The following is a 25,502-nucleotide window of genomic DNA, read 5'->3' on the forward strand; positions in this document are numbered from 1 at the left end:
TAATCAGAGTCCAGCTGTCTGCAGCTCGTGAGTCATTAAGAGTTATTTATTCCCATGAAACTTTTTGTTTTTGTATCACTGAAGATTAAAGAGATGTGCATCATTTTACTGGAGGAAAAAAGCAAAAATGAAAATGTAGTGATGTAACAGTTCTAAACTGTGAATGTAAAACAACCGTGAGATCCCACAAAGGAAAATATGGGCCTGAAATGAGCATATGTCACCTTTAAGCCAGGCCTCCATGACAGCTATACCAAGCACTTAATTTTGACATGATAAACCATCTAAATCATGTCAAGTTCTGCATTTTTCAGTTGTGTGGCCCCCTTGACTGATAGATGGGTACCAATCAGGTCAGTAGTTACACTTTGTGCCTGACAAATACTGCAACCTGCTCTTCACTGAACTTCACTGTGGCCCAATTAGTAATTTATTTGTGTATTAGTCAACATAAATTACTAGAAGATCTAGTTTATGAGTGAGCCACATATATTTAAAAAACAAATCTAAGCAGCAGAAATGGCTACAAAATAATTTAAATATTGTAATAATTAAAAAGCACTTGATGTGGCGTTAGTACATTCCAGTTAGTACATCCGTGAGAATACTTTTTTTTTTTTATACATCAGGCAGAGAGATTGAGGATGAAGACGTAGACATGTTGCCTTGCTGGGAGTTGAGGGTCCCAGACAGAGGCCTGTAGCCAGAACTGCCACTCCTGCTGCGCAGAGAGATTGGTGGCAGCCCCACATTGTCAGCTCTGACCGCCTCTTTTGCTGGTTTAGCAGCGTCGTTCGATGTTTCCTGTGCTCTTTCAGGCTGTGTGTTTAGTCCCGTGGAGGCGGTGTGGGGAGCGGGTATGGCAGGAAGAGCGGTTGAAGGATGCTTTCCAGCGGGGGAAGGCGTGCTGAGTAATGTCTGCTGTGATTTAAACGCTGGATTGATGCTCATCCTCTGTGCCAGAGCTGTGATTGGAGACAAGTGGTTGGAGGGTTTTGCAGAGGACATTAAAGCTAGTGTAAGGCGAGGTATTCGTCTCGGTTTGCTTTTCGTCCGACGCCTCTTGTGATGTGATTGGTTGACTTTTTTCTTTGTCTGTTTCTTCTTGTGGCCTTTAGGTTCATGCGTGGAGACAGTAGTGTTCTTGCTTTGCTTTGAATGGCCTTTTCGCTTACGCCCTTTATGCCCCCTCCTCTTCTTTTCCCCCTCTTTCTCTGTCTCGCCCACTTTTTCCTCCTCATCATCTCCCTCGCCTTTCTCCTCTTCATCTCCTGAAGGTGTGACTGGATCTCGTCCATTTGGCAGCTCTCCTCCCGTCTCCCTCTCAAGGCTGGAGGAGGATGAAGGTTTGCTGCTGGCTGATGCTGCTCGATTCTTCTTGCTTTTCCCCTTTTTAGCAGCTTTTGATTGTTCGGGAATCATTCCGCCCAGGAGGCCCTTTGCCGCCGCCCTTGCCAGCACATCTTGGACTGTTTCCACCTTAGTAGGATCTGCCTGAAGAAGAAAGAGCAGTTTGAAGATTTAATGTGAAGCCACAATGCATTAAAATGTAGCACAGGGGACATCTACACAATAAAAACACAATGGTGTGGAAATGAGCTACAGCCTTAAGGCGAACTTGCAGAGGAGGGGGAGGAGGCTTTTACACCGCATCATGGCAGCAAATAAAGAATATCATCTGAAAGGCACCAGGATGATCACAGTCTACAACCACTTATGTTTCCTCTCTATGCCCATGTGAGAAAACAGCTGGTTTTGGACTGAATGCTATCATCACAATGATACCCTGCTTACAACAAAAATGCTAATGTGTTTGTAATGTTTGCCAGCCCTCAAAGTAAAACTTCAGTTTTTCTTCTTTAAGTACTGAATAACCAACCTGCACTCAGAAGTTCTCTGAAATTTATCTCGGTTTATCCTATCAGATGTACGAGCATTGCCAAATTAATTACAGATTATCCCGTGTGGATAGTAGAGAAACTATTTTTAATCTGGACAGAAAACACAGGACCAATCGAAAAATCATCCAGCGTTAAAGCTTCAGGGCCATTAATCCAGTCAAATACATAAATAAAAGGTGAGGGAAGATAAGCGATAAATTCGGGGTAGATGAATTTTGTTGACAAGCCCTCGGGCTGAAAATTGTCATAGTGTAGCTTCCCACACTGCCACTCCAGACTGGCTTTAGAAGGTGTGTTAGTGCCACAGACTCATGTTACAGAGGAAATGCACAGATTAGAAGCTCAGTATAAAACAAATGGGCAACCAACTCTGAGTTCGGGGGCATCTTTATCATGTTGTAAGTTTTGTAAATTTGTCTTGCGGTCTGAAGAAGTCTGTGCTCAGTTCTTGTTACTTTGTGCAAATTAGATCGTATTTATCTCTGTGTGTATTTATACTCTGTGCAGCTTGCTAACCAAGCTTGTTGGTGTTAGTTAATAACTCTTGTCTAAAAATGATGTAATCAAAACTACTTCATGAAGTCACCTTGGCAACATTCATTTTAATGTATAACTCCCCATCACACTGAAACACAAATAACCCTGTGGAAAAGAAAGTTTGCACAGAGACTCTGCAGTCTCGTGCGAATCTAAGTACACTCCACGATTCAGTCATGTACTGAACCACCTTTAGCAGCAATAACCAAAGTAATGATTAAGTAAAGGTTTTCTCTCTCGTGCCATTGTGGGGGAATTCTAGTCCACTCTTATTTACAACGCTGCTTCAGTTCACTGAGATTTGCGGGCATTCGGTCATGCTGGTGTAGCTTTGCTGCTGTGTTTGAGGTCACTGCCCTGTTGCGTGGCCCGATTTAGGCCATCTTTTAGCTGTTGGACAGATGGTCTCACTTTTGACTCTAGAATACGTCAGTGTGCAGAGGAGCTCATGGTAAAATCCATGACTGCAAGGTGCCCAGGTCCTGTGGCTTCAAAGTAAATCCACATAAACACACACCTGAATGCTCAAAACCAGCACATTATGCAAACTTCTGCTTTTACAGAGGCGCTCACAATCACTGATGATCACTCAATCAAATGCATTTGATTATCAGCACCTGGCTGCTAAAAGGACGTGCTCAGTGTTTCACAGGACTGCAAATGAACTTTGTACGTTACAGCCTGAGTGTTATATGGATAGAAGTGAAAGGTTGTCATCGGCAGTGCAGAAACAAGAAATCCCATTAAATTTTCCCGAACCTTCGGTCTGTCTGTTTTCTATCACAGTCTCTCTGAATCATCATTTACTTTCTCTTCTTTTATGAAAGCTGCTTAAAAATATTACAAATGCATTTTCTATTCACCCCTGAGAGTTTAATCTGTCTCTGCAGTTTTCCATTTTTCTTACTTTGACAGCATTGTACGCTTTGAGTCATTTATAAGCCTCAGAACTTTAATTGCGCTGCCAATGTGGTGGTAAAATGCAGAAGACTACAGTGTACTGGAGAGCGGTATGACTGATTGCAGCCCGTCACACGTGTTTAACAGATAAAATATTTCAGGTTTCAGGCTGATGAATCATTTTCTAATTAAAATGTCTACTTTAAGTCTCAGTGACAAGATCATTGGTCTACCACTTTGGTCCAGGCCGAAATATCTCACCTATCCGGTTGATTGATTGATCAGGAAAATGTGACCACTTCAAAAGCTTCATTGTTATTCAGCTATTAGCTCAAAGCAGCACTGATAACCACACAGAGCTTCCAGCTCGGCTCCTTGAGTCGTGTGTACACCCTTACATTTTTAAATTAAAATGCTAAATCTACAATTTGTGAGGAAATACTGGAGATACTTGAGGGGGGAATAGAGCTCAACAACCTCCCAGATGTGGAACAGGTGCAGTTTGTCCCCTCGTCTATGAGGACGGGTTCTCATTTCTTAATTTCTGTGTATCTGCACGCATCGATGAGGTATCTCTTCAGTGTAACAAAATCTGCAGCCCCAGCTCTGTGTTCATTGTAGTCGCTGTAGTGGTCGTCAATCCAATTAGACGTGATCATTAGATTTTAAATTACCGCAGCGAGCTGGACAGGACAGAGGTGTCTGCAGCAGCGTGCCCATTTGTGTTAGAAAGATACGATTTGCATTAGAAATGATTCTTTAACCAGCAGCACATTCTGCATGAGAACGTTTAAATGAAACCCTTTCCTGCACATCAATCACCTGGTCTTTATTATGTATGTGTATATATATATATGTACACACACAAATATCTTACAAATATCTTATTTGTGCCTCTTGCTACACTCTGTGTGTGTGTCTGTGGGACAAATCCAGGAAGAAAGACCAATTTAAGAATGATTCCTGGTAACTTTTATGTCCTCTTTGTTCACAGAGTGCAGGATGTGCTATATTTCAACTGTTATTCTATTAACCGATCCTTCAGCCATGTCTCAAATCAGTGCTTCTCTGCTGAAGGAATTGGCTTGTTCACACTGACAAGTACCTACAAGCAGACTACACGGGTGGTGTTTGCTCTGCTTCTCACTCTCATTTGTCCTACAGCATCCAGCGTTTGAGTTTACTGTCTGCACAAACAGGTTTGTTGTGTACTTGTACATGCATGTCAATTTACGTTTCTGCCTCCATAAAGAGTCATTTTTCTTCTTGTCAAATGTCTGATTTCACTTAAAGGCACTTTCTTGTTTTTTCTTCAGCACTCAAAGGTGTCGAGGAGTTTTAAACTCGTTTCATCCTTCAGCTTTCAAGATGCTACTTTATCTTTTCCATGTTTACTTCCAGATGTGAACATTTAGCATGTAGATCTGCATCACTGCAGAAGCAAATTTTTTAAAGCTTCTTTGTCTTTTGCAACATTCTTTTATGACAATAGATTTAAAGGATCAGCGTTACTAGGGACTTACTAAATATTACTTTCAACTCCTATAAATGCATTTTTATACATGAGTAAACCATTATAAACCCAACGTGATTGAATAGTTTTTGTTGTGGCTGTACGGACCTCACTGCAGCATTTTTCGAGCTGCAGGTGATCGAAGGAGCAGCAGCTCCTTCTGTTGTATTTTTCCCTCTTTTTATGAGTGCAGCAAGAGGCAAGAAAGGGGAGGGGGCAAATGAGGTGATGCAACAAGGCTTGAGGGCTTGGAGGAAAGGCTGAAAGAGCGACACAGAGAATTATCCATTCATCTTGGCTCTGGAGTACTGAAATGTTTCACTGGCTCACAGGCATTTCATCTTTAGCTTGTCTCATTTTTATGGAATATTGCTGCAGTGTTTTTACAGAGCAATGGTGCACACACACACACACACACACACACACACACACACACACACACACACACACACACACACACACACACACACACACACACACATCTACCTACTGTGTGTGCGTGCGTGCGCAGGCTCACAGAGCTGACTGACCTCCCTGCAGTCAGACAGCAAAGAAGTGCAGCCTCAGCACTACTAGAAGGTCTTGTTGCAAAGCAATTGCATGCGCGCACACGTGTAAATACTCTACACACATCACAAAATCTCAGTCCTTTAAAAGCAGCCTTGTCCTTTATTCTCTTCTTACTTTCATCTTACGCTTTCTCCTCCCATGCGTCTCACCTGTCGGGACAGTCTGGCGACGAAGCAGCCGTTGGTGACCTTCGATGGTTCGAGCCTGAAAAACTTGTGCGAGTCCGTTTCGCCTCCTGATGAGGAGTCGTCCGGGAAAATTGGACCATTCACCCTGAGGGAGCGGTACAGAACGGGAAGAAAAAGAAAGCATTTTCACACTGATTCGTCATCATCACATGCATTTAGAAGAGGATTACTGTAAGGCAAGGCAAGTTTATTTGTATAGCACAATTCAACAACAAGGTGATTCAAAGTGCTTTACAGAGACATTAGAAACAAGAACAAATAAAAAGCATGATTTAAAATTGATTAAAACAAGCAAATAACCTAACTAACTAATTAACTAACAAACAAACAAACAAACAAACAACAGTATATAAAATCAAAACAGATAAAATCAGAACAGTAGATAAAATCAGTAGTTAAATGTAAGTTTTGAAATTTAAGCTTAAAGTGTGGATTTGGTGCTTTATTCAAAATGCAGCTGAGAACAGGTGAGTCTTCAACCTGGATTGAAATAAACTGAGTGTTTCAGCTGATCTGAGGCTTTCTGGGAGTTTGTTCCAGATATAAGGAGCATAAAAGCTGAATGCAGCTTCTCCGTGTCTGGTTCTGACTCTGGGAACTGATAAAAGACCGGATCCAGATGACCTGAGGGATCTGGATGGTTCATACTGGGTCAGGAGGTCATTGATGTATTTTGGTCCTAAACCATTCAGAGCTTTATAGGCCAGCATCAGAACTTTAAAGTCTATCCTCTGACGGACAGGCAGCCAGTGTAAGGACCTCAGAGCTGGACTGATGTGGTCCACTTTTTTGGTCTTAGTGAGGACTCGAGCAGCAGAGTTCTGAATGAGCTGTAGTTGTCTGACTGATTTTTTAGATAGACCTGTAAAGATGCTGTTACAGTAATCAAGCCTACTAAAGATGAATGCATGGACTAGTTTTTCCAGGTCCTGTTGAGACATCAGATCTTTTATCCTTGATATATTCTTGAGGTGATAGTAAGCTGACTTTGTTATTGTCTTAATGTGTTTTTCTAAGTTTAGGTCTGCATCCATCACTACACCCAAATTTCTCGCCTGGTTTGTGGTTTTTAGATGTATAGATTGAAGTTCTCTGGTGACCTGTAATCGTTTTTCTTTGGCGCCAAAGACTATTACCTCAGTTTTGTTTTTGTTTAGCTGGAGAAAATTGTGGCACAACCAGTCATTGATTTCCTCAATGCATTTACCAAGAGCCTGTACAGGGCCTCGGTCTCCTGGTGACATTGTGATATATATTTGTGTGTCATCTGCATAGCTGTGATAGTTTATTTTGTTGTTGTTTATAATCTGTGCCAGTGGGAGCATGTAGATGTTAAACAGAAGGGGTCCCAAGATGGAACCTTGGGGAACTCCACATGTGATACTTGTCTGCTCAGATGTGAAGTTACCTATTGATACAAAGTATTTCCTGTTTTCTATGTATGTTTTGAACCAGTTTAGTACAGTTCCTGAAAGACCTGTCCAGTTCTCCAGTCGTTTGAGTAATATGTTGTGGTCAACTGTATCAAATGCTGCACTGAGATCCAGTAAAACTAGGACTGACATTTTTCCACTGTCTGTATTCAGACATATGTCATTAAACACTTTGGTCAGAGTGGTTTCAGTGCTGTGGTTCTGTCTAAAACCTGACTGGAAGGCATCGTAGCAATTATTCTGTTTTAAGAAGTAACTGAGCTGTTGAGAAACTGCTTTTTCAATGATCTTACTTAAAAACGGGAGATTTGAGATCGGCCTGTAGTTGTTCATTTGTGTCTTGTCAAGATTGTCCTTTTTCAGTATAGGTTTGATTACAGCAGTTTTTAGTGATTCTGGAAACACACCTGATAATAAAGAAAAGTTGACGATCTGTAACAGGTCTGACTCTAAAGTCTTTGAGACCTTTTTGAAAAAACTTGTTGGCAGGACATCTAAACAGCAGGAGGAGGAGTTCAGTTGACCTAAGATGTCCTCCAGGTCTTTGCTGTTAATAGGTTGAAACTGTTTCATGGTGTTTAAACAGTTTTTTGGTGGACACAGTACATATCCTGGATCTGCTGTTGATGTACCAATTGCTTGTCTAATTTTTTGGATTTTTTCAGTGAAGAATTTGGCAAAGTCATTGCAGGCCATGGTCGAATGAAGTTCAGCTGCCACTGACACAGGGGGGTTTGTTAGCCTGTCAACTGTAGAAAATAAGACCCGAGCATTATGGCTGTTTTTAGTGATGATGTCAGAGAAGTAGGACCTCCTTGCATTCCTCAGTTGTAAATTATAATTGTGAAGTTTCTCTTTATAAATGTCATAATGAACCTGGAGGTTTGTTTTTCTCCATCTGCGCTCAGCTTTCCTACACTCTCTTTTTTCATTTTTCACCAGTGTGGAGTTTCTCCATGGAGACTTTTTCCTTCCAGAGATAACCTTCACCTTAATGGGAGCAATAGTGTCCATTACATTTAACATGTTAGCATTGAAGCTATTGACGAGCTCATTGACTGACCCTCTGGACAGGTCAGGTGTTAATGGGAAGACCTGGTTAAAAATTGCACTACTGTGTTCAGTTATACACCGTTTTGTGATCACTGTTGTTGATATATTTGTGTGGGCTGAGATTTTACTTTCAAAGAAAACACAGTAATGATCAGACAGGCCCACATCAGACACAGTAACCTTTGAAATGCTCAGGCCTTTGGAGATCAGTAGGTCAAGAGTGTGTCCTCTATTATGTGTGGCCTCTGTTACATGCTGAGTCAGCCCAAAGTTGCCCAGAGTGTTCCTCAGGTCTTTAGTCCCTTTGTCCTGAGGGTTGTCCACATGGATGTTAAAATCCCCAGCAATAATTACACAGTCAAAATCAACACAGATCACAGACAGCAGTTCACTGAGGTCATTAAAAAAGTCTGTGCAGTATTTGGGAGGCCTGTAAACATTAAGAAACACAACTTTGGATGGGGCCTTCAGCTGTAAAGCCACATATTCAAAAGACTGAAAACTTCCAGGAGATAGCTGCTTACATTGAAATGATTCATTAAATAAGACAGCAACCCCTCCTCCTCTCCTGCTCGCCCTGACCTCACTGATAAAACTGTAGTTAGGAGGGGTCGTCTCGATGAGAACAGCTCCACTGTTACTTTGGTCCAACCAAGTTTCAGTTAAAAACATAAAATCAAGGCTGTGCTCAGTGATTAAATCATTAATTAAAAATGTTTTCCCAGCTAGAGATCTAATGTTTAATAAAGCCAACTTAAGTGTTTTAGAGGTATTACTTGTCCCCTCGTGTTTGGGAGCAGTCTGTGGCACACAAGGTATGTTTACTATGTTTAAAGATCTTTTAGAGTGCAGCTCTCTGTGTTTTGACCAGGCCACATGTCTCCTGTCACCTAAAAGTACAGAAATTTTAAAACCTTCTAGTAAACAGGGTCCCAGCTTCTCCTGGGAAAAGTCACCACTGCCATAATCCTCACAGCCCGGACCCTTCACACATCACGCATCAGACTGCGGAGACAGGGCATGAAGAGGAACTAAGGGGGGCGAGGCTGGGCAATGTGACTTCGATTGCTCTGTTGAGGGTGGGGCTCGATGGCGAACCTTTGGCCGCTCTGGTGGGGAGTTTATGGGGGACAAAAAGGGATTGGGACGGGGGGTAGATCTGAGCCCAGCATTGACCCGCTCCATCATCTCCTCAGTGAATTTCAGGTGTGGGGAGGAGGGAGAAAGGGAGGGGGAGGAGGGTGATGGCCTGTCAGGGGTTTGGGGGACTGGGGAAGGTCGTGGTCCCTTGTCCTGGTCGTTGGTGTTGTTGAGAGAGTTGGAGGCAAATAGGGACCCCTCTTCTTGCCTTAGATGTCTCTCCTTTCTGAGGCTCTTCCTCAGATGCCATGGATGTCTCTCCTTTCTGAGGCTCTTCCTCAGATGCCATGGATGTCTCTCCTTTCTGAGGCTCTTCCCGGGTGGGGGCAAATGGAGCTCCTCCTCAAGGTTTCTGCTGGGCTTTGTCTGTTCTTGGAGTACTGTTTGTTCCTCTTTATGAGATAACTCCTCGTTTATCTCAGCCTTGGCACCAAGCACGGATGGATGACGTATGGAATAAAACAAGTTGGAGGTGAACAGTTTCACCCCTGACTTGTTAAAATTAAATCCATTTGCTTTGAACAGATGCCTGCGTTCCCAAAAAATATTAAAGTTGTCGATAAAGTGCACTGAGTGGTCAGCACATGCTGATATAAGCCATTTATTCAGTGTAAGCTCAGGATGCATAGTTGTGGTCCTTGGGAACAGTGTGTGTGGCTCATGAGCCAGTGAAAGATGATCACTACACAGTTCATCAAATATGAAACCATAGGGGTGTTTTTCTTCTGTTTCAGCCATGATGCCAACTAAAACCTCCTAAGAGCTACTGACAAAGCAGGGGTCATAAAAATACCACCAAGGCTGTAAACCATAGTAAAAAATACCAACATAAATCGCAGTTCTCTGAACAGAGACTGTACGAATGCTAAATGGTTTTGATGTATTTTTCCTGTGCGGCCCTCAGTCACAAACAAATTTCCTAAATTGGCACTTGGTCGTCAGAACTCGGAGCTCCCCTGCTGTGAGTAAATGGTTGTGTAACGCGCACAAGAACTGCCCGCTTCTGGAAATTGAACCAAAGAGAAATAAATTATTTTGACAACCAAATAAAGAAAACAGGATTTGTTTAATCGGCCTCAGCTTTTCTTCAAACTTTCTTTCTTTCAAACCGTGGCGAAGTTCTTGAAAAACAATGTTGCTAGCAGTTTTACTTGATATACAAGCAACAGCAGTCACATGAAACAGTACGTGGGCATCCTGCAGTTCAGTGTCAGTGCAGTAGTTTCCAGGCACAAAGGTTTCCTGTATGTAAGTGGATGGGAGTGGGTGGCTCATCAGGTGCTTCTCGTGGTGTCTCTTGTCAGATTGTCCTGTTCACAGCCTAAGGACAGTCTTGTTTATGGGCCTCGCAGCTGTTGCTGTCAGGCCATACTTCTGGTCCAAGTTCCCTTCAGGATTCAATATTTTAGGAAATGTTGAATGAGAAATCTCAGCGGACCAAGCGCTGTCTAAATCTTGCTGAAATATGGAGACGATGTGCAGATGTGACCTTCGTTCGCATTAAAATTCTCAATGCAATGCTGATTGTGAAAGCAGGGTGCTCTTTATGTCGAGTGTTTACACACACAGTCAGATTTTTGGTGGGGCAACTTTTCATCTCCACTAAAAGCTATTAAGATAAAACTACGCTCGTGCTTTTATAATGGGTTGTGAGCTCACATGTTAAGTTACATGACTGGAGTCACATGTGTGGAAGCAGAATGTACAGTTCGGCTGATATTGATCCAGGTTTTTCAGTTTTGCCTCCGTGCACCAACACAGAGGATTTTTAAATCTAACAGTAAAGATGTGACTGAAGTGCAGACTTTTAGCTTTAATTTGGAGGGTTTAACAAAAGTATTGCATTAACTGGACAAATTTAATTTTAAATGAGAAGGGCAGAGCCTATCCAAGCTACCATAGGGCGGGAGGCAGGGTGCACCCTGGACAGATCGCCAGTTTCCTGCAGTGCTAACACAGAGACAGACAACCATTCGCACCTATGGCAATCACCCAGGGCCGTGATGCTATGAGGCAACGGCGCTAACCACCGCGCCACCATGCTGCCCTGAATAAATCCTGCTACTTCTATCACAGCAGTCACAGCATCAATAAACACTAATGACCCAGTTTCACTGGCAGCCATACATGCACATGTCAATATGCTGATAATCTGATCATTATCTGGGGAAAAAAGCAGTTCCCCTCCTTTTCTATATTTCTCTTCTAGTTCATCTTGGTTTCATCTGTCCAAATAATCTGTTTTCCTAGAACTGTGTGGGCTCTTTTAGATGTTTTCTGCTGAAGTCTAATCAGGTCGTCCAGTCCTTCAGTGTAACCAGTGATTTGCACTTTGTCATAAACCGTCTGTATGGAGACATCTCTTGATTGTAGATCCTGACAAGGACTCACCTGCCTCCCTCAGTGTTCTTGAGTTGTTTGTAATTCTGTCATCATCCCACTTTGTTTGACTTCTGTGGTCTTTCAGGAATTTTTGGTGTTGCTGAGCCGGCTAAAGGAATTTCCTTGTTTTTAAGAACATACCAGGTTGTGGCCTCTGTTGATGTTTTTGCTCTCTGTGATAGATTTATTATGGCTTTTCAGCCTAATGACGGCTTCCCCCACTTGCACTGACATCTCTTTGGGCCTCATATAAAATACAAAGTTCAACACTGTCATGAAATACCAGGGGAACAGACATCACCTGGCAATGAAACTGCTCGTCCCTTGTCTAAGTACATTCGAGCCTCTGTGGACTGTGTATAAATGTGCCGGTCATTCCTAAACAGTTAATGCAAGTTGCTGAAAGTCAGTGCTTCAATCACACATTTACCATTTGATTTCAAATCCACTGTGGAGGCAAACATACAAAAACTGTGTCAAAAACCTGGCTATGTACTGATCGCTACTTCCTTCCTCCAAACTTCGCTGAAGTGCAGTGGTGTTTGCAGTGCACTGTCATCCCTTGTAAAAACAACTGAAACATCTGTGTCTTCACAGAACAGATACTGGAAACACAGAGATCAAACATGTGCCTAAAATCCTAACGCAAGTTGATAAAAGAGCTTATGTGAGCTGATTTAATAACATTTGGATTCCTTTAAGCGGACGGATGGCAGGAAATGACTTTTGTGGAGCAGCAGGCATGAAACAGACTCTGAAATCTTCTCCGCCCCGTTTACCCCGACTGCGGGATTAATCTCAGGCCCACCGGTATGCTTTATCTGATAGCTTTTGTGAGTTTTTGCTCACATGAGCCCCATGCAAGGGTTTGTCCTACCATCTGTGTTTGGACTCAGAGATAATAATCCAGCTGCAATAAGAGAAAACGAACAGTTTAGCTTTAAAAAAGCTAAAATGACATTTGGTTTCTGTGGTTATTGCACGGTGAGCTGAGCCCTAGAAAAGAAGATGGGCTGCTCGTTGCTCCCATTTCTATTTGCTGTGGAAATTAACGAATGATGCCAAAAGATAAAACGAAAAAAAAGGACCATCAAATTAAACAAAGTATCTGAGATGGTTTAAGTGCCTCCTGTTTCCTGTTACACTGCCCTGTAGGTTCCTCATTACGCTTGTGTTTGTTTAAGCCTGTGGATTAAAAAAGTACTTTATATTTATATATGACTAAAAGGATTAAATGCCTATTAAGCAGACAACTGTATAAAGATGCAGCCGAGTGTGTTTGTTGTACCTGTAGGGCAGAAGTTTGGGGTGAGTGTGTGTTTTCTCTAACACTCTCTTCACCAGCTGTTCGTTTTCCTCGGGATACACTGAGCGTGTGCAGTAGACCACAGTCTGAACCTTTGGGACTGATGAATGAAGGAAATAAATGAATTTTTTACCAACAGGAACAAAAATACATAACGTGTTTAAGTTGTAGCTCGGTTGGTGAAAAGTGTGTGTGCTTGGTATTTACTCACAGGTGAGAGCGTGTGCCAGCAGTTTCGCCTGCTGGGCGGTCAGAGAGTTTATTTTTCTCTTGGAAACAGAACCATGGGACAAATCTGGCAGCAGACCCCAGTCTGTCAGCAGAGGAGAACCTGTTTAACGTCTGCCCTTGTTTAACTCTACTTGGACATGACTGCATAATATTCAAATGTTAAACAAAACGACATATATTATGTTTACTCATTGAAACAGGAGGTTGGGGTCTCTTATATTTCCCTACCTCCATGTTCACTGTGGATAGCGGGCACCGGGTCATTGAGGGCAGAAGACGAGCACTGAGGCAGCACCATGATGACCTTTACTCGCTGGACGGTGGCATCTACGTCATCCAGACCGTAAAACGCTTGTGACAGGACACGAACGTCTACATCAGGATGTAGAGCAACATGTGAGTGATCGGATTAGTGTTGGCACTGTGCTGCCATCATATGTAATATTCAAAACTCAGGGTTAGGGTTCATGAATGTTAAAGCTTAAAGGACAAATACAGCGACATCAGCAGCAACAGGGACAGATCAGTAAATCTGAAGTGTTTGTGACTCACTTTTTAAGTCCATCTGTGTGAGCAGTTCCTGGATCTCCTCTTTGTGTGAGGGGTTGTGATCAGCGCCACACACCAGCACTCGGACCGAGCGGGCAGCAGCCACAACAGCCACGTGTGCCACGGTCATGGCCGAGAAGGCCCCCACTAGCAGGACGTCGTTTTTATCAAACAGCAGGGGGCGTAACACACTTGTTGCCACGCACACGCTCCTGTCCTACAAAGACAGACAGACAGGTGTGTCTGCTATTCACACAAGATCGGTGGACTACTTTCTCCTTAAAGAAGCTGGCCCCTCCGGACTTACGGACCGCTGTGCAGCTAATCGAATTCAAGTCATTCAACTCAAGACTTCAGACTTCACATCACAACAGGAAGTCAGCCTGGATCAAAGGCCAAAACTTGCACTTTATCGCACAGCGGTGAAATGCTTTCCACCTAGAAAAAGACTATTAGGCAGCCTTCATACAGACTGAGTGTGTTTCTTTCTGCTGATTTCGATTCCTGTAACCTTTTCCTTCTTAATTTAAGTATTTTATAGAGGAGCACGCAGCGCTCACGCTAAATGCACGTGTTGCTAATGATCTGAAAAATCTGGACCTAAAATGACCGTCAGTAGAAAAGCTGACAAAAACAGTGAGTGAGCTGGATTTCCACTGTTGCTGTTCTTTAAACTGAATATATGCAGTGATTTTTATCTCTCGCTGAATCCTTTTTCACTTTTAACTCTTACCTTCAGCTTTCACTTTAAATCTTTCAGATTTACAAGCAGATCTCTAGTCCCCTCTAAGAATGACGTCAGCTGTTGGTGATCACCATCTTGTTCTTTGAAACCAGACTTCACAGTTATGACTAGAACTGACTGAGAAACTAAGGACTCCCATCAGGCAGTAATAAATAATACCAGAAGGTTTTTCTGAGACCGTACATCCATCAAGAAAGCATTTACCCAGGTAAATCAAGTAAGGGATAGCTTTAATCTCATAGACTTTTATGCAATCTGACATACTTCTGCTTCCAGAGCAAGTTCCCGCTGCTGATCATTAGAAAGAATGCAGATTTAAAGGACATCTGCAATGGCTTCACTCCTCTTGATTTAGTCTGTATGCATTTTCCAATAAGCACCACTGCTTGAAAACATAAATCCTGGTCGAGTCACTTGAGGGGCTTTAATCTACCAGCTCTCTACTACAAACTGTCTGATTTGTGGCATCCACACCTCCCACGTCTCAGGCAGCATCTTCACCTAAACTAAAGACTTCCAGTGGTGAGAATGTGCCCAATCCCAAAGATCGCCTGCTGTGTGCTACTTTGTTCTGACCTGACTCTCCTGATGTTGTCTTGAGTTTACGTGTGAGAACACCTCATGAGTCCAGCACTCTTCCCCGTTCTTTGCTCTAGTTTGCTAAGGTTATGTTCAAGTGCTCACCCCAGAGAAAACAGGTTCTCAGTTATCCTGGTCATGGTGGCCTTAAGAGCTTGAAAGGAAGGAAACCCACCCCACAAGGGGTGAAAAAAGGCAGGGGTCATTATCACCAGAGGTTTTGGGGGAAAGCACTGTCAGACCATGCCCTACCCAATCATGTGAGCTATTTATGTCACCTGACGCGTAGTGTGAGTGGGGGTTGAGGTCTGGTAAGGGATCTCAAGACATAAATTGTAGGTGGGTGACAGCAGGTGTCCTAAGCCACCACCTCTGTTCGATGATGGTCACTTATATTCCTCTTTCAAGCCATTTTGCCATCCCTGAAAGAGTGACCTTTGACCTTTAAGTGCAAGTACACTCTGGAGACTCAGCTACACATTAACGGCGAGTCAACAGCCACCTCCTAAGGGACTAATACCTGAGACTCTCCACCTTTAATTTTTAATACTGAAGAAAACTCTTGGATGAAAGGTGACATGTCTTCCGAAAACCTCTGACGAAGTCTTCTCACCTTCTTTTTAAGCTCTTAAGACTCAAATATAGGCACACCCAGATTTCTACCTGTATGTTCAGCACACGTGTGGCGGTGAGGCTGCTGTGCTGGAGCCAAGCTTGAAGATGCTGCGAGAAGATGAGTGTGTCGGGACAGAGGGGGTCCCTGCAGAACGTGAACTCCGCGAGTTCAGTCTCGTTCTCCGCTTGACACAAACCGGCGCTTTGTAACGCTTCACACATCTCGTCAAGACTACAGGGAGAGGACAAAACATGCTGTCAGAGACACACATCACCAGGTACAGATACAGGAGACTAGATTGTAATACAGAGACACCAGTGCCCTCCGATTAGCTGCATGTCAGTATTCTGCTTTAACCACCAGTAAACTTTACCAGGCATTAAACACATGCTGCATTAAGCCAAAAAAAAAAAAATCATGCTGAAACTAGCACCTACCTGATCTTGAGAGTGTCGATCCATGCGCACAGTGGCAGACCTCTTGCTCGGTGCTGTTTGGTCCTGACGCTGTCGGACAGGAAGCAGGAAACACTCTGCAGATTCTGCTTCACTCTGCAGCGAGCTAGAGAGGCAGCCAGCTTGGTCTTACATCTGTAAAAACACAGCAGAGCCCATTTTCATGTTTCTTTGATTCAGTTTTGGTTATTTGGTTATGCATAAATAAACTTCTGTTGTTCGCATGTGACTTTTACACTCGCACACACACCTGTGCAGACTTTTCTCCAGGTTCCTGACTTCCTGGATGGGTTCTTGCCCTTCTATCGTTGGACGTTCACACGGAGAAAACTTTTTGTCCTGAAAGTCGAACAGCATCACCATCGCCAAAGGCAGCAAGTCGTCAGACTGAAAAACATTGCAGGGCTTTATTACTGACTGAGTCCTGAAACAATTGGACTGCTGTGCAAAAATGGGCAAAAAAAAAAACCTGGGCAAATGTTATAAAACCGTATTTTATATTTTAAAAATATATTTTAGAATGAGTAAACTGAGAAAATGTGCTATTTTAAGAAAAATATCAGCACATTTTGAATTACTGGCAGCAATGCATCTCAAAAAAATTGGACAGGGCCTTGTTCACCACTGTGTAACATCCTGCCCTCTTTTAAAAACATTCTGGGCTATTTATTTCTCTTGTTTTAGCCCTTTGACTCAAAATGTTGTAGCTTGAGGGGAAGCTCAGCTCTCTACTGAGAGGTCTGAGCCTCCCTTTAATCCAAACGCTGTGTCACACTGAGTCAAAACGGTGACGTTTCAAACCAGAAAACCAAACAAAGGAGTTAGAAGGCAGTGAAATGTTCACAAAAGCTGAAGTTAAGGGTTCCCTTCATTCTTCAAAACAGGAATATATGATCACCAAAGAGTAAAGTAAAAATGATGAGCACGTCTGTCTGCACTCTTCCTTATGGCTGTGTACATGCACTCTTTTTGTCAGGTTGTGCGTGTGTGTGTGTGTTTGTGTGTGTGTGTGTGTGTGTGCGGGAGGCAGAATATGTATGTTGCAGTAAGGATGTGTGTTGAATTATAAAGAGCTGTGTGGTGGTTTTATAGTCGCACTCGCAGACTAACGGCCTCAGCCCATTCTCTGCGTTTCCCTCGACTTATCATTCCCACACAGAGCCACGCACGAGCGGAGCGAGTCTCTTATCCATGTATGTGTCATAGCGCAGTGTTTCACAGCATAATTTACGGTTCCCAGTCAGAGAGAGTGTGTCTGCCTCTCCCTTGTGTGTATCACTTGCCACCTATAACCAGCCAGACCATGTACACGTCTGAATACAAATGGCCTTTAACTGCGTCCCTGCCTCCCTCGCTATCATTCCGCAATATTCGGATGAATCGCGCTCATACGGCCACAAACACTTCATTTGAAGACAGATAACTCCCAGACTGTTTCACACACTCAGTGTGTGAGCGTATTTCTTTTTTTCTTTTTAAAAAAAACCATTGGATTTGAGTCTGTAAACACCCAAATGTCAAATCTGGTGGGACTCACAATATGCTGCGAAGTATGGAAGCAGCTGTCGGAGATGATGTCCTCAAGTAAATCTTGATCTAGGAGGAAAACAAAGTTGTTAATGAACAAAGGGAAAAAAACATCGGCTGAATTTTAATGAATTAAGAGAAATTTGAATCGTAGTGTCCATCAAAGCGGAGGATAATCATACTCTGTCACTTGTTTAGTCATATAGACAGTTTGGCTCTATTTGCTGATATCTTGAAGCTCTGTCTTCAGCTGAACCAAGGTCATGTGTCTTTTTGATATGCTAACAGCAACTGTGTTTTGGTTATTATTCTAGTTAATACACAATCATTTCTGATTCAGAGTCAGAACTACAGATGCCAGAGCCTGCAAAGTCGCTGCCAGTCAATGTTGGACGCTGGGATATTTCCCTGTGCCCTGACGGTGAATTTGAGCAGCATTAGTAGAGCGCAGGAATGAGTAGAAGGACCTCTAAAAAGACTCAGTATGAGTCATTCAATCTCTACTTGCTACTTTACACATAAAGTTAAAAAAAACTTTTGGTATAATGAATTTGGGAATAAAAAGTTCCAGGAGGGAGAGAGCAAGAGGGGGGAAGAATGAAGAAGAAATGCTAAAGTGCCCATCAGAGTTAATTAAAAATGAAAAGAGCTAAACAAAAATCCTTGAGCTTACTGCGTATCTCTGTTTAAAACAGGCAGGCTATTTGTTTTGTAAGTCACTGGGTCCCTTTATAAATTAGTATGTGCATTGATTAGTGTATTCCTAGAGGGTTTTTGAGGGTTCACCTGCAGCCAGAACCTTTAAAACTCAGGTTCAGAGGCTCTTTGTCCCAAAGCTTTGCATTTTTAATCCAAATAACTTTCAGACCAACATGAATTTGAGCCTGAGGGGAGTAATAACACATATAATAACATGTATAATAACCTAAAAACTGTTCAGTTATTCCTTTTGTACACTTATGGATGCAGACAACTGTCTACACACGTATTCACTTTTATTTTGGACACAATTTTGTTGCTAAACATGGAAAAACAGTTTACTGAAAACACTTTAATCACATGTGGAGCCACCCCTCACTTCTTTTAATTTTGCTTCCAAGAAGCCAGCACTGCACTGATTTTAACTTGTGTCTCAAGGCACTTTTTTTCTAGCAGAATGCTGCAATAACAGGAATCATTCCCATATATCCAGTTGAAGTAATATTTAAAAACAGAACGATAACAGCCTCTGTTATTGTTTGTGGTTGCATTTCAACCAGTGGTGATGGAGATGTTAGAACATCTGATTGGTGCAGCTTCATTTCATTAATAATATAGTTATTATTGAAATATACATATAGATATATATATAAAACACTTGAAACTAATTTTCTAAAAAAAGAAATGCTGTTCACTCCCCCGACCACATTGCAAAGCTATGACATCACAGCAATGTGATTGGTCAGTTGCAACATTGCTACATACGATGATGCAGGAACAACAACAACAACAATACAGGGATAACAGACGCAGCAGAAATTATGATATGGAGGCAGTATTAAATAACACATAGTGTCAGTTTAAGTGGCCTGGGATGGAGTCAAATAACCAGCCTGAATTATCTTGTCAGTCTGTCCCTGCTGCCAAGAAATTACTCAGAGTAACGAGAAAATTATTTCTGGAAACGAGTGTTCCTGTTCAGCAGAAAACACAATAGTGCTAAAGTATCATGAGGTTATGGCAAATGGAACTCAATGAGAGCTCAACAGAAAGGTTCCGGTGGTAAAACGAAGGAAAAAACCTGTTTATGAGCCATAATTTTGTGAGCATCCAAAGTAGACTTACTGCGAGCTCCTGTGGAAACCACAAGCCTGTGTTTGCATTTTATTTGCGCTTTCACATGAAAGAAGTACTGAACTGAAACAGTGACATTTGTGATTGCTGTTACCATGGAAATGTGTAAGTCTGTGTACACTTCAGTGCACACAAACAACAAAAGCTATTAAACAACACAAAAAGGATTAAATCTGACAAGGCTGGAATTCATTTCCTGTGAAATCTGGCATAGTTTTGCTTATAGGTTGGGTAGTTATGTAGACAATTATGCAGACAGTAATTATGTAGACATGTCTTGTAACTTTTGCCTCATTTTATTTTTTGATCTAAATTATCTCTTTCACTGCCATGAGTCATAACTGGTTGGTTCAAGGCTTAAAAGTCTTTCTATAAGGACTTTAGACATTGTCAGTGGAGTAAATGCTTATTCCAGAAAATCACTTTTGGAACTGGAGCCATTAAAACAGTGTTCAGTCACTGTTGAGCTCTGTCAGCAAGACGGTACCAGGTGGTTAAAAAAATGAATGCAGAAAGTTTAGTGTTCAGCTGTTGTCGTGCCTCTGATAAGCTGACAAATGTAAGTCCAAATTCACCTCTTTTAATTCTAATTTTGTCTCTACCTCCTCCTGAGAGAATATCTGCCTCATTAGCTGCCAAATGCTCTGTTATGGTTACCAGCTCTGTGTGGCAACAACCAGGCCAATACCCAAATTTAGAGTGAGTATGTTGCATGTTGGTGTGTGTGCGTGTGTGTGCGTGTGTGTGTGTGTGTGTGTGTGTGTGTGTGTGTGTGTGTGTGTGTGTGTGTGGCATCTGGAACTGGTTTCTGTAGGATTTCAGTATTCATTTTTTTTTATATTGAAAAACCTTTTTTTTTTTTAAATATTATATTCCATTCATAGATATTCATGCAATTTTCATGACAAAGAATTCTATCCAGTGAATGAAAAATGCAACATGCAGCAACACTTCAAAAGCAGCTCGCCAACCCTATCTGTTTGCCCCTTCCCTTCCTTTACTCGTGTTGCTGGGCAAGAACTGAAGGGGGGTGTTTGCTATGCTCTGTAGCGGTCCAGAGACCTGTGCAAGTTCACTATGCAATACACACTAAAACAGGAATTCCCTTTACATGCAGATACATATGAATGTCATAAATGTGTTTCAGTCGAGGCTGCTGTAGTCATGATATTGCCAGTGGTACAGAGATGACAACAGATGTGACTGATAAAGTCTGGAAGAAAAGGGGGATCTAGGAGTGGAGGTGGGGTGTAAAGTGGCTTGCAGATGTGCACCAATAGTGGGAAGGCTAAAGTAGCCTAAATGCTACACAGTATAGGAGATTTATCATTTAGATGCGGATGTCTACCCAGAATCATTCTATAACCAAACAAGTTGCCAGTCAAATGTAACCATGTTTTACCCATAAGAAACAAGCCTTTTAAGGTTAGCTGGTTCTGTCATAGTGACACTGACACACCTCGTGACTGGAAATGGTGACATGGGAACAGATTCACATAGTATCAAACGACTGCACAATGTTGGTCTCTAGATATATCACGAGTTAAAGTGAAGGATGAACCTATATAAGGAACTTTACAGAACATTTAAATAGGTAGTGACACTTAGTCACTATGCTGTCTTATGTTCAAAATCAGGATGATTATTTCTTGTTTTGTCATAGAGAATCAATGATGCGTGTTTTACAAACTGTTTATTGCAAAAATAGAAAATGCTGCGCTTTAGTATTCAGAAGAAATTCTGTTTACCTACATTGTAGGTGGCTGTGGACAACCAAAAAGAAAAGACAGGTATCTGGAAAAACTTGCTGCCACCTAAATGGTCAAATAATGTATGTAAAACGTTGTGTTTTTCACTATATGCGCACTTTTTGCTTTTTAAAGTGAATTTATATGTGTGTGCGTGTGTGTCTGCCCATGACATGCACTCTCTTATCACCTCCCAAACAGACATCTACTGCACTTCCACTCAAGCAATTTGCAGTCACGTGGAGAAATGAAATGTATGACTATATATTATTTAATCTGCTGCCTGCAGTTGAAGATGCTATTCAGAAAGTGAATATTGGAGCTGACATATGCTGCTCTCCTCTGTTATTCATTATAGAGATAAGGCTACCTTATCCCTAGGAGTTGGGTAAAGTCCTCAGAGGTGGCAGTAGAGGGGATCAAATTAATTTCCCCCTGACTTTATGTTTAACCACCAGTGGGCTCCCTCCATGCTGGATATACAGTACAGTTCATCTGCATTCATAAAACTAAATATGGTTAAAGTATGGTGCGCTATTCTAAATCGTTCACTGTAGAAATTCACTGTAATCTTACATTTAAGTGTGTTAAAGGCAAGCTGGAACACATGCTTCTCCATGGTTTTGTCCCCGCTCTTGAGCAGCGATGTTTCCGTCTTTTTTCCATAATGTAGACGCTGATGTTGGCTGGCTGGCTTGTCTCTACACAGCTGCTGGAAAATATCTGCAGCCTGTAGGTAAACCTGATCAGATAGATGATAGGCTGAGGAAAAACAAAGGCGGCACGAGAGAGGTGGAGGGAGGAAGTTGGAGAGACGATACAAGAACGGTGCTGATTATCTGAATAGAGAGAAAAGTGTCGGGTTTGTTAGATATTGTTAGTTTCTGTTGGCAGCTGTTTTTTAAAAGCAGGTATTAATAATAACATTAAAGATTTCCTTTGCTCTGTATTCAAACATGTAAAAATGTAACTTTACAAAGTTGCATCTGCTTTCGTGTTCTTTTTCAGGGAGAAGAGGCTTTCTCCTTGCAACTCTTCAAAACAAGCCTTACTTGTTCAGGCGTTTTCTTATTGTACTGTTATCAACACTGATGTTTAACATGCTAACTGTGGCCTTTAGAGCCTGAGATGTTGCTTTGGGGGTCTTTTGGAGCTTCTCTGTGCTTTGCCCGGTCTGACCTTGGGTGAATTTGCTGGGATGTCCAGTCCTGGGAAGACTGGTGACTGTCTTGAATGTTTTCCACTTGTGAATAATCTCACTGTACAATGTTGGGTTTCCCAGACTGATGGCAGGAACAATTGCTTCTTTAAAATCATTGCAAATGTTTTTTCTCCTTGGCATGTGTTAATACTGACCTGCAAACTGCCAAAACCTCTGTTTTTATATAGGCGCTGTCACTCACTGATGACCAGTCAGTTAATTGAGTATTTAATTAGCAGCATTTTCCTGCCACTTACCCTCTAAATTACCATGAAAGCAAAAATGCTGTATGCTTAATTTTTCACAAGATGAAAGTTCTGCAAAAATTGTAGTTTTCTCTTGCAACTTGCAGTTTGGTAAATACAATATGAGATAAGTAGTGCAAGTTTTAAGACTGGATATCACCTGTAGACTGAGAAGATGAATGCAGTCGAGGGAGCAGGGAGCAGAAAGGCTCCTTGCTGATCACCTTCTCCGTCCCAGAGCTCGTATTCACATCCTCGCCGGAGCCCACTGCAACACAAAGACTATGTATGTGTGCTCATGTTACACAAATACACAACCAGCAGCACTGTAAACACCTTACCTTTGCCTGTCATGATCAGAGAAAAAACAAACACTTGTCAAGAGGTTCTGTAAGCAATTTCCAGTCTATCTGACAACATTTGTCTTTTCTTGTTTGGCACTCCTGCCAGCATCTGCTGTTCCAGCGAGCATATAAACACACACAAACACTGTGTGTTTACAGAGCTGAACCCGAGCTCTGCAAATGTAAATAAGACGCACAGCATCGGTCATAGCTGACATGTGATCCACCTCCCACTTTCCTGTGAATGTGAGACAGAGCGGCCGCAGGCCCCTGTGCGTAATTGGGCTCCTCCTGGTGCAATTAGGCGGCCTTTCGGATACGTCGGCATGAATAAATAATGGACCGCTGCCTGACCCTGCACAAAGGTCCACCTCTGACTGACCCTCTAAAAGCATCTGTGTGCAGCTGCTTCACCAACACACATGCACTCAGTTGTGTTTCCATCGCTTCAGGGGACATTACATTGACCTCCATCTATTTTCCTGCAGAGTTATTCTAACTTTAACAACTACTTGAATGACCTCTAACCTTTACTCTGACCTTAAACCTAGATTCTTCTGTCTAAAATGTAATGAAATGATAGAAAAGAGGCACACATTAGCTAACCCAATAGTTTTAATCAGTGTTTAGTGTTGGGTGACATCACTTTCTTTGAGACTTAACATCCAAAAGTTCAGGGACCACTTGGCTCTAATTAAACTGGATTAATAGAGAGAAACACAGACACAGTGTAATCGGCTTTTACGGCACTCATGAATGTTTAAACACAGAGCCGGAATTGACCAGAAACGTGTCCAATAAGGCCATGTCAGTGCAAATGGAATAAATTAATGAATATCAAACAGCAGTGATTTAATGAGTGTCAAGCAGTTTCCTGCAGAAGAAAAACCCTAAGTCCACTTAAGAAGAGCAGCACTGGAAGAAAAGGCTACAGCGGCTTAGTGTAATCTGCATACAGGATGATGGGCTGTTTAAAATTGCATAGCAGGTCTTACCGTTGTCATTCAGGACTCTCCTCATGGGAACAACGCTCATCTTCTGAGCGAGTATCCTGGATCTGCCTGTGTGCTCTTTACTCTTCCCCGGCTATTATATGCTGTCCCAGTGAATTGGAGAACTTCACTCCTCTCATCACCTCTTTGTCATCCACGGCTTCCCTCTGGAGAGAGTTTGAAATGCCATGGCAACAATATGATAATGAAGGAGGCCTGACCCCCCTCTGAGATAGCTATACAGTATAATACATAACATACTTTGTATAACATACAAAACATAAAATACTTTATCATCCTGGATTTTCACTGTTACATTAGTCACACATTTATTAAATCATGTTAAATATATTTTAAAAAATGATCAAAGTGAACCACAGACCACAAAGCTGAGTGTCTGTGTTTGCTGGCAAATATGAGAAACTATCTTGGATACCATTACACACAGGAATGTGTCCAGGGCAGCTGGACACTTCCTTCATACTGTACTACCTGTTAATAAGTGACAGCGTTGGGGGGGGGGGCTTCACAGGTATCTGATGTCACTGCCCCCTACTGAGCACAGAAGTGCAGTGCAGCATAAGGCAAAGCTGGGGAAGCTGTTTGTGACTTACAACATACTAGTACAATATTTTTTCATTTGGTAATAAAACAGGATGTGATGCTAATGCCATAGACTGTATATAAAGGATGGACATAATCCTTGGATATATTTTCATGCACATTAATAGACACTTGGAATTCCCTCTGATTGGTATTATTGAGCCTGTGGCTAAGCTTCCTTGGGAAAGATGCTGAACCCCGAGTTGCCCCTGATGCACCCATCAGTGTGTGTCTGTGAATTTTATATGCTTAGGCATAGAAAAAGTATTTGAGTGAATAGGTGACTGAGGCTTGTAGTAAGAAAACACCTTTAAGTCTCAAGTTAAGTAAAAAAAAAAAAAAGAAGTATATTCCATTTACCTTTTGATTTGCAAGCTGTAACGTTTTACTAGGTTTCATGGTTGAAGCTCACATAGGTGCTTGAAGGCAGCTTAGAGATGCTTTAAACAGGATGCAAAAGGGCGCCGGGCTGCAGTCTGTGGGGCTGAAAAATTGAAGCTAAATGCAGAAGTGCTAAAAACGCCAGTTTCTCTAATGGCTCTTTAGGGCTGGGCTCAGAACTGAGTAAATCCCCACAGACTCACCTGTTAAATGTCCAACCTCACAGCATTAAAAAGCATGTTAACATGTGGCTGCTTTGACTGACAGGTATGTGCTGCTGTTAAAGCATTTTTAATAGACTTAGAGCTTTTTATTGTCATTGTGCAGTTTCTTGCACAGCAAAATTGGGTATCAGAATTGAAATCGGGTAATAGAATCATCTGACAAATATTACAGCTTGCTGTGTATTACAGACCATCGGAGAACTTCATTTTTTGATTGGTGATATTTTATTATTTAATTAGCTGAAATGTGTGTCTGTGTTGCACTTCATCAGTCTCCACTCTCTAGGTCAGATATGTTCATCTGAG

At 42.0% G+C, this 25,502-nt stretch overlaps 1 protein-coding gene across 3 annotated transcripts; it reads right to left on the reverse strand.

Moving 5' to 3' along the window:
* Positions 1–163: 163 nt before the first annotated feature.
* Positions 164–24,134, reverse strand: LOC308396193 (putative methyltransferase NSUN7). 3 transcript variants are annotated; one of them, XM_080881336.1, is made up of 13 exons: positions 23,992–24,134; positions 22,813–22,920; positions 21,783–21,968; positions 17,636–17,694; positions 16,349–16,485; positions 16,081–16,233; positions 15,691–15,874; positions 13,707–13,920; positions 13,383–13,526; positions 13,135–13,236; positions 12,906–13,023; positions 5,571–5,694; positions 164–1,494 (listed from the first exon to the last, which is right to left on the reverse strand). In XM_080881336.1, exons 1-13 carry the CDS (start codon positions 24,029–24,031, stop codon positions 619–621), a joined length of 2,445 nt encoding a protein of 814 aa, XP_080737462.1. In that variant the 5' UTR covers positions 24,032–24,134; the 3' UTR covers positions 164–618. The 3 variants fall into 3 exon arrangements, with proteins under 3 accessions (XP_080737462.1, XP_080737463.1, XP_080737464.1); XM_080881337.1 differs by lacking the exon at positions 23,992–24,134 and adding an exon at positions 22,994–23,131; XM_080881338.1 differs by lacking the exon at positions 21,783–21,968.
* Between the last annotated feature and the right edge of the window lie 1,368 nt (positions 24,135–25,502).

Source organism: Rhamphochromis sp. 'chilingali' (genome assembly GCF_963969265.1).
Source record: "Rhamphochromis sp. 'chilingali' genome assembly, chromosome: 4".
Classification (NCBI taxonomy): Eukaryota; Metazoa; Chordata; class Actinopteri; order Cichliformes; family Cichlidae; genus Rhamphochromis; species Rhamphochromis sp. 'chilingali'.